The 9,423-nt window shown below is 41.5% G+C and overlaps 2 protein-coding genes across 2 annotated transcripts in view; one reads left to right on the top strand and one right to left on the bottom strand.

The window, feature by feature from the left end:
• The window catches only part of LOC118407484 (small subunit processome component 20 homolog), a gene marked incomplete at its 3' end in the record, with an annotated part of 13,364 nt that extends 4,697 nt beyond the window's left edge, over nt 1-8,667 (bottom strand). The window contains exons 1-8 of the mRNA XM_035807970.1: nt 8,623-8,667; nt 8,373-8,450; nt 7,652-7,851; nt 6,954-7,088; nt 6,629-6,714; nt 6,165-6,276; nt 5,606-5,762; nt 5,004-5,231 (exon numbers count right to left, since the gene is read on the bottom strand). Of these exons, the coding sequence (XP_035663863.1) occupies nt 5,004-5,231; nt 5,606-5,762; nt 6,165-6,276; nt 6,629-6,714; nt 6,954-7,088; nt 7,652-7,851; nt 8,373-8,450; nt 8,623-8,667 (1,041 nt within the window). The remainder of the gene's footprint in view (nt 1-5,003; nt 5,232-5,605; nt 5,763-6,164; nt 6,277-6,628; nt 6,715-6,953; nt 7,089-7,651; nt 7,852-8,372; nt 8,451-8,622) is intronic.
• A 333-nt stretch (nt 8,668-9,000) lies between these two features.
• The window catches only part of LOC118407483 (tripartite motif-containing protein 3-like), a 4,951-nt gene continuing 4,528 nt past the window's right edge, over nt 9,001-9,423 (top strand). The window contains exon 1 of the mRNA XM_035807969.1: nt 9,001-9,028. Within this exon, the coding sequence (XP_035663862.1) occupies nt 9,001-9,028 (28 nt within the window). The remainder of the gene's footprint in view (nt 9,029-9,423) is intronic.

Below are 9,423 nucleotides of genomic sequence, written 5' to 3'. Positions count from 1 at the left end.
AGTGCTGGCGTACTACACATCGTGTGTGTTCTCGATTCTACGTAACTCAAACACAACATAGATTCCGAACAATGTTTGGATGGCTCAGAGTTAACTGACTTGTGCAGGTAGCAAAACCTTTAGCTTAAACAAAATCAAACAAGAGCTTTTAAAAAAAGCTGGTCTTTCGCTTACTTATATTGTGTAGGTAAAACTTTTACCAGATGAGTTTCAGAACAGTTTCAATGGTATGAACTAGGGGTGGGTACTGGAACAGAAAATTCAGGTACAGGTACAAAGGATCAGGTGCAGGTCCGGACTTGATGGTCTGTGAAAACTTTTGAAGGGGCGATACTCAAAACAATTGTCCATTTCGCTACTAAGGAATTAGTGGAGTATCTGATTACCACTGGTGTTATAAAGTCCTATGTTCATGTGAACAACACTTGTTCTGTACGTTGACGTACAAAGTTTATTCAATTTGTTCTCGTAATTTATTGCACCAGTAAGCCCTTAAACGTATAGATGCCTGCTGATATAATGTGTTCATTTTCTAATTGGTGCAGCATCCAGTTTACTGATTTTTGTCAGTTCTGTGTCTGTTAATAAAATTGTACTTAATGAGTTTCAAAATGCAAATGCAGTTTCATTGTGGTATGTTGAAAGGAACGTTTCATTTCTTTTCGGAATGCAAAATTATTGAGATTTTGATTCATTACGTCAGTGGTTATGGGCCACAAACTCACTCCATCGGGGTAGCTTGGAATCTTCTCATTTGAAATCAATTAGATAAAATATTAGTCAGTGTATTTTACATATATCAAAGAGGGATACACTTTTGTTGAAGTTTCTTCCACGAAGATCCCTTGAAATTTCGAGTAGTAAGCAATTTTCCACATGCAACCGCCTCCCACCCCACGTCAGATCTCTGCACAATTCTGGATTTCATAGAGGTAATTCTCCACATCGTGACTTAGGCTCTGGGTCATTTCAACTTGAGAAGGATCAGAGGACTGATCGAAAGCGTCGGTATATAAGCGCTTTATTTTGTGCACGGATATATGGTCCTAAAATTGTAACATCGTAATAACACATCAAAATCGCGACACCCCTTCCCAACATGCGACACTCCCTTGGGACAAAATGGTGGCGCCCATGGACGCCAACGAAAACAATATACTAGTAGGTTTTGTTATCGCAGGCCTGTAATAAATTGCTATTTGTTCCAACATATGCAACTATACAAAAGTAATTGTCTATACATGCGACGTTCCGGGCGAGCTCTCTCCGGTCACCGACCTTCCAAAATTTCCACATGGCTGGGGAGGACGCGAGACGCCGCCAGCGAGACCCCGACGGCTGTTTAATAACACCAAGGAGGTTAAAAAAGACCTCGTCAAAGAACTTGATGCTGTGCCTTTAGGAGATTCATAAATAGAATAACTGTGACAAATTCAGTCGGTAACGATTTTTGTATGCAAAAAAAAATCAAGTTTTATTTGACTCTTTTGACAGTAGACCTCCACAAAACTCAGTAGATACATTGTATATAGCTTTCACATCTTTCCTGTATGTACAATGCTCACAGTTCCCTACTCAAGTCAATCTATACACTGTCACCAGTCTTCACCAAACACGATTAGAATGTGCTAAGATTCAGGATGGATGCTTTTTTTCCGTTCAATGAATGTTGATCAAAGGCAGATATTTCCTCATGATAGCCATCACTTGAGTTGTACAATGTAAAAGTGGAAAGGACATCATATTCTGACTGTATTTCTTCACTACCTGCTAGCAGAGAGACTGCACCAGTACACACTATGAACATGTACAGACTCCAGATGTTACAGAAGGTATCAATCCTTTATAAGAATAAGGCGTACTAAAATTACATACCGGTAATTATAGGTTTGTTACAATGGCCATTTCTACACCAAAATCTTACATCATGTCTGTCAACCCGGTTCACATGAGATGGAAACAATTGGAGATTTCTTTGATCCGACCTGGTCCTCCCCTCCCCCATCTAAGTTTGTGCTACTCAATATCACTAGTTCATGAAAGGACTTACTATACAATGGACTAGATATCCTTTACCATATGAGATGACCACAAGCTGACCAGTGTAAAAGCTACAGGTGGTAAGTTTTTTGAAAGCCCATGTTCCCAAGTTTCTGAAGGATGTATAGTATCCTGTGTGGTAACCATGTGCTACCGCCCGACAACCATCTGTTTGAGATCCTTGAGGCTGTGTTCTCTGGCGACCTGCAGGGCGTGGTCCAAGGCATGGATCTGCACCAACAGCTTAGCTACCTGCTTAATGCTCTCTCTGTAAGGAAAGGGGATGCAAAAATGAGCGAGTTGTGGGGTAATCAAAATATGTTACAACTAGACACATGTTTGATGTAGACACAGGCTTTGTGGCACTGGAACTAACCTACTCACTGTAAAAACCGAAAACTCTCCTTGTTTTAAATATGAGGTTCAACAACCAAACCTCCAAACAACCAAACAATCAAACAAATAATGATTCTCCAGAAATTTGGACTTCAGGTCAAATAGCAAATGTAACATAGCCAGACAATATAATTACTGTTGGTCACTTCTTTTGTGGCCAAGAGCATGTTATCATTTTATTTAGTTATGAAGTTTTCATAGCTTTAGAATGCTACAACAAATACTGTGGATATTCGCCAAATAATGTTAAATTTTGGACAACACTTACGACATTTGTCAGTTTCTTAAAAACATGAAATCTGTAAAAACAGGTACAAATCAACATTTTACCCGTCATGCATATGGCGCATCTGAAGACTAAAAGCAAGGAGGTTAAAGAAGGACTAAAACTAGTAAAAGCAAGGAGGTTAACCTCCTTGCTAAAAGTGATATTTTGCTGTATAGTTTATTGTGTCCACCCCTTACCTTGCTTTTCTCCTGTCTATGTCGGGACAGCCGATGCTGTTCTTGTGTAGGTTGAAGTTTAGGAAGATTTTAGGATCTCTTTCCATTGCAACTACCATCTCTTTTTAACCTCCTTGATCATTACCACACGGCGTACGGTGAAAATGGCACATAATGGGTGAATGTTGGTGAAACACGGTGAAAATGTGTCACCCGGATTCGCATTGTTCCCATGTAAATATGGAAGGGTGAAAGCAAATATTGCACCTACGTGACAAAAGAGTGAAACATGGTGAAATGACGGTTTCACCCCTAGTAAAACAAACAGCAATTACGTCATTGTGTGTTTCACGAGCTAGCGACGTGCTCGCCGCTGTCCAGTCGACGGCATTGGGACTGAAGACTGCCCGCCCAGTTCCTCAGCGCAAGCCGAGGATTTTTTTCGCATTGCCGCTAGCTCCGCAAGCCGTGGAAATATCTTTGACATTGGGATTGAAGACTGCCCGCCCAATTCCAGGATTTTTTACGCTTGCAGCTAGCTAAGACGTGCACGTGATCGCAATACGCACCTCTGATTGGTTGATCCTACAGCTGTAGGGGGTTCCCCGCTATCTACTTTCTTTGCTGCCCCATGATGCTTTGCGCCCACCCGTGTCAAAGAAAATTTCTTTTACATTTCTACGCACACAAAAAACGCTATATTCCACAATTACATTGCAATATTGCTGTGTGGTAGTGACAGATTGTGAGATGAAGATTTCCTTCAACTGCTGGCATTGTAACGTTGTTATGCTCTGAACTTGCCAAGGACAATAACGTCCTTGGAACTTGCCCAGTGTTTCTCGACCGCCTAATCATAAGGTCCAACCTACCCCTACCTACTGGGAGGAAAGACACCACAACGTTTGGACCCTTTCGTACGCGCCGCGTTCACTAAGAGAAACGAAGTGTGACTGATATCCATCGAATACACGTACGCAAAGATACCTAAATGTTTTCTCTTTACCTTGCAGATATAGTACAAGTTGAATCGCGGAGGTCTTTGGTTGAATAGACGTCTACAAATACGTTGTGCAGGGCACATTGCAGGTCCTTTATTCCTGCTAATAAGCCATGCATAAACCAAGCAGCACATTCATGGCAGGCCGATACGTATGTCATACATACTAGTACTTGCATGGCCTTTGGCAATACCATCGAATCTGCAGGGTAGAATATCTCGCTAGCACGGTATGGCATGGTCGACCCGGACGGACGGACGGACAGACGGACAGCAATCTAATATCAGTCTGATTGCCTTTCGCCGCGGAAGCGCGGCGAAAGACAAAAAAGTATCGAAACAAATGCTTAGATTTGACTCGATATAGAACTTAACCGAGACACGGTTTGGGGGCATTAAATTTCATTCTGCCTGCCCTCAATTTCATTCTACCTTCCTTGAAGTTGATAACCGTTATACTAGTATGCAAAAGGTGCCGATATTCGGCAAAATAAAGTCAAAGCTCTGTGAATTTCTTGATCCGATTTATTACTTCTTGGTAAAATGAATTCCACAAATCATTCAGAGGACGGCTTCTGCCTCAATTCAGGCCGTCCAAAGCAAGATGAAGTCATTATTTGACGGGCGGACACTTCCGTGTTGCGTAGTAGCGGTCGTTGACCTCGTTCGAACACCATGTTCCATAACTCCCGGGCGGGTTCCATTGCTACCGGTCGTTGACCTCGGGTCATTGGAACGTGGTTCTAGTGTTCTATGGGGGCTCGAAAGTTCGATTTTGTGTTAAAATTGCTAGTTTTTTCACCCTTTTTTGCCCCATAAAATCATTTTTTTGTGTCTTTGGGGGACCAAATGACCAAGGTGCAGTGTCTTATGTGCAGACCTACCAGCTTGCTGAATTACGAGATATTCCAAGGTCTAGTTTTGGAGATATTCATGTTTTTTATTTGTGCGGAAAAGAAGAAGAAGAAGAAGAAGAAGAAGAAGAAGAAGAAGAAGAAACGATGCAAAAACAGTATGTACCTTCTGTGAAGGTAACATAATTATCATATATTGATCATTATAACATCTTACTTGATATTAAAAACACTCTTGAGAAGGCCCCCTAGGACACTGCTGTACCCACCTGTTGATAAGGCCCCTTAGGCACACATCTCCTGACGGTGTCGAAGTCCAGCCTGTTCAGATACATGAGCTTCTCCCGGTACTGCTGAACACTGGCCGGGGTTCCTTCTGCCTGGAGACACGTCTTAAAGACGGACTCCCTCGCGTCTTGGAACTCCTCCTCACCTAGCTCTAGGTCAGGCAGCTCAACCTTGAAGTTGCTGAGGACTCTTAAAGTCAGCAGTCTAACCTGAGGGTCGGGAGAAAAGATCAAGAAACCAAAAAAGACAAACTTTTATCAAATATCTTATCAAATTTGCCTAGAAGCTTTTTATTATAAAAAAATGGTTAAAAAATAGTGTTCACATTGTCTTCAGAAAATGTAGGCTGTAAATAAATTCAACTTCTTGGTAATGTTGTGAATAAAAAATAATTTTAATTCTGTCTCCAGAAAAGTTGTTAAAGTGAATAAATTTATTCCCATTTTCCAAAGTTCATTCCTAAAAAAGACTTGCCACTTACATACTGCTTAACTCTTTAACTACCTAATAGTAATAGAGAACTGATAACCAAATGGATACCTTACTGTGCTATAATTTAAAGAAATTATATTTTCCTTCTTACCTTCCCCGCAGGGTTGGACAGGTTGGGCTGCAAGTGTGGGAAGACGTCTTCTAAGACATTCTCCTTAAGGAGCTCTTCTCCCGACGTCTCCTGTTGTCTCGCTGTCGTGAAGAAAATATCTGCCGCCCACAGAACAGACGGGCTGCTGGGATATGTCCTGGGGGAAGGTGGATAGAATAGATCTTAAAAAATGATATCCTTTCACTTCAAAATTTGACCTTTCACCTGCGTGAAGCCAAAACATAATGTTTTTAGAAGTGGACCTTATAGGCAAGATTACTGCCTCCTATCCGATAACATTGATATGATATGATATCTATGAGCAACCATGTCTATTCTTGACGAGGCACGAGCAACAAACAATAAACCATATAGCAAATGTGTGTGTGTGTGTGTGTGTGTGTGTGAATTCACATTAACTGTCAAAACTTTTATTTCTATTTTAAAAAACAGCTATTGTATGATACTTAACTTCGACTTGTGTATATGGCGACCCTACAACTTTGCTATGTCGTTGACCAATACTACTTTTGTTACAAGTTTGTAACTTAGAACTGACCTGAGTAACTCCAGCAGGAGACCAGACAACTCCGGTGTGAGACCCTGCTCAGGTGCACAGTGGTGCAGGAGGGCAAAGACAGCCAGGGACAGCAGGTATAACCACTTCTCTTCTGGGGGAAGGAAAGAGAAATTTTTTTACAGATATCAGCATATTTGAGGAACCAAGGTAGCCAATGTAGGTGGCACTTTTGCGGTGAGTAGACAATGAATCTCAAACGTTGCTTAGTTTGTGTACCCCTCGTCCCGGTTCATCACTGGGGTTGACTTTTTTTATCCGACCACCTCCTTCATATCCAAGCTAACTATAGCTTTATGTACATGTACATCGATATCAGCCACAGATAGTGGGAGAATCAGCACCCCAGTCAAAAGCTTTAAGGAAGATGTCTGACATAGACATAGACATCGAAACGTCAGCAGGTGAGAGAGAGTACTGGTTGTGCAAAACAAAACTCTACCAACCTGACTGAGAACTGGACTTTGCCTCTCCACTGAGCTTGTGGGTTAGACTCTGTAGCAGCTCAAACAGGTGGTCTTTATCAGAGATCCTGGTGGGGACAAACATACAGAACCATTAACGTTAACTCAACATAGTATCGTACTATTAGACTCAACACTAGTTTGCTTTATCCACAGGGTAACCTATATCGGTATTTGAATTACAGTATCAACAATTGGGCACTCGAAATATTTATTTTTGTGCGTGTGTGTATGTGTGTGAGTGTGTGTGTATTTGTGTGTGTGTGCAGTGTTCAGTGTTTTACAGTAATCTATCTATAAACCATACCTGAGATGAGGCAGACATATAAGAGCCCCCCACAGCCTCCACATGCTCCCCTGGTCTGGTACCATCTCCAGTTGGGACAGAATCAGTTGCACTGGTCTCGGCTGGAGGCTGGCTGAACTCTGACCTTTCTTCTTGCTGCAGGAACATCAGGAACAGTTTGGTCAGTAATTGCCTTTAAAACAGTTCAGTTTGCACAGGGTGGGACAAGTCCACTAGTCCTATTGTCCTATTGCAAGTGCATGGCCTACCCCACTTGCCCGATTGGGCAAGTAAGATTTTTCCATTGAGTGAGATTTGGATATACTTGTTACTCTTTCCAGTCATGACATCAAACAATGGTCTACATTAGAAAAATAGAGGCAATAATAAGAATTTCATTGCTGGAAGTGAAAATACATGTAACAGTGACATTTGGATTTTGGGCAAGTGAAAAATTGATTCGGGCAAGTAAATGTGTCATATGCTTGCAGGCCCAATAGGACAAGTGAATTTTAGAAAACTTGTCCAAACCTGTTGCACCTGTCCCAGCTAAACATTTCTGTTGCCTAGCTTGAATGGAAATATTTTCTAAAAAGAGTCAATGTGTGTCCTAACATTGATGAAGACAAATTCAAAACAGATTTGGTGCAACTGCACAAAAAGCTACACATTTGCCACCAACAACGTAAAACAATAAACTTTACTTTCTGAAATCTTACCTTTTCTTATTCTGTTCCTTGAAGTGGAGAGGATACCTGTCCCAGGCAGGTAAGGCCGCACCTGTGTCAGGCGGGGGTCTCTTCAGCAGGACCAACTGAGTCAGCACCTGCAGCACACCTGTCTCTATTTCACCTGTCTCACCTGTTGTACCTGCCTCACACACACAGGTGCAGTACTGCAGGAATGCTGGTAACACATCCTGTAAGCATTAAAAACAGATGTAAAAAGTCTTCCAACTGACTCGGAACATGTAGATCATAATACAAAGGATATTGCAAAAAAAGGCAAAAACAATCATTGGTATACAATATGGGTAATAAAATGTACTTAACAGGGAAGAAAAATTAATGATATACTGATTGAGTGTGAGACACACAATCAACCATTCTATATATCTAATAAGCTATTAGATAAATACTATGATCTAGCAATTATCTATTTCTTGAGATGACATGGTGGTCTTTTATCTCACATTACGAGTGTAAATTGAGCAGGGAATCCTCTATTGCAAAAGAAATTAGACAGTCTCACTTACCCACACTTGATTCAGGCTACAAATCATCTTCCAGCTCAGCATTCAAGAAAAAACAGTTTGACTTTTCTACAGAAGACAAGTCATTTTAACCCAGTCCCTGTTGCCTTGAGGTTAACTTAACATACACCCCATAACCAATACAGATTTGGCGCTTAACTGCTACCTGGATGGAAGGTTAAACTGACCTTTTCAAACATGTTCATGACGAAGACTCTCCTGAAGAAGTAGAACACCTGATGACTGGAGTAGCCGCTGTTCTGCACCTGGGGTGGGGGGGGGGGGAAAGGTGTGTCAATAACTTGAAGGTCATGCGGCATCACTTACTCACTACCCATGGTTTGATTATACTGCTGCTGGGATCTCTGACACAGGGGTAGGCAGCAGTTGGCTAGTCTTCACACCTCACTTCCATGCAGCTCTGTTCAGTGGGCTCACCCTAGTTAGACTGCACACCTTGATGTCCTTCCTAACACTTTCCATCTAAGTTTTTCTCGGTCTACCACGACATACTTTACTTCAGTCTTTAGTACATTTAACTGCCTGTAGTCTAGAAGTCCTGGGTTCAAATCCATTGATATACCACTGAGCTTGTGCCCTTGGGAAAGGCACTTTACACGACTTTCCTCACTTAACTATGTCGGAAATGAGTACCTAGCTCTGCTTAGGGCCATCCCTCGAAAAAAAAGTATCATGTAGATCTCAATACTCACACATGCACATCTGAACATGTGTATCTGTCAATCCAGGTGTGCATAATGTACAAAATGAACAATGAGGTATGGGATCTTTCTTTGAGTTCTTTTTTTGAGGATGATGGGAGTGGCAACAGAGAAAAACAGAGGTAGCATTCCACATGAATAATGAGGTATGGGATCTTTGAGTTCTTTTTTTGAGAATGATTCTAGTGACAGAAAAAGGAGCTAGTATTCCACATATTCTCACACTCATTCTCAGTAACTGATGAAGGAAGGTGGATGCTGTCTGAAACATCTGACTCTATAGAGAGTTTACTTGTACTAGTAATGTTTTATACATTTTGTAATTGTAGAGAAAAATCTAAAAAAACGAGGCACTAAATAATTATTAGAAAGTGTGGTGTCACCCGAGGTTCCAGCCAGACCACGGGGTTGGATCGCCCATTAAAATGCCTGAGAGGAATAAATTTCTGTGTTTGTCCGTCTGTATTTCTGTGGGTCAGCTGCCTAGGCTGACCCATGTATAATAACACACACACAC

Source organism: Branchiostoma floridae, unplaced genomic scaffold, assembly GCF_000003815.2.
Source record: "Branchiostoma floridae strain S238N-H82 unplaced genomic scaffold, Bfl_VNyyK Sc7u5tJ_1354, whole genome shotgun sequence".
NCBI classification, from domain to species: domain Eukaryota; kingdom Metazoa; phylum Chordata; class Leptocardii; order Amphioxiformes; family Branchiostomatidae; genus Branchiostoma; species Branchiostoma floridae.
This window is presented reverse-complemented; position numbering and strand designations above follow the sequence as displayed.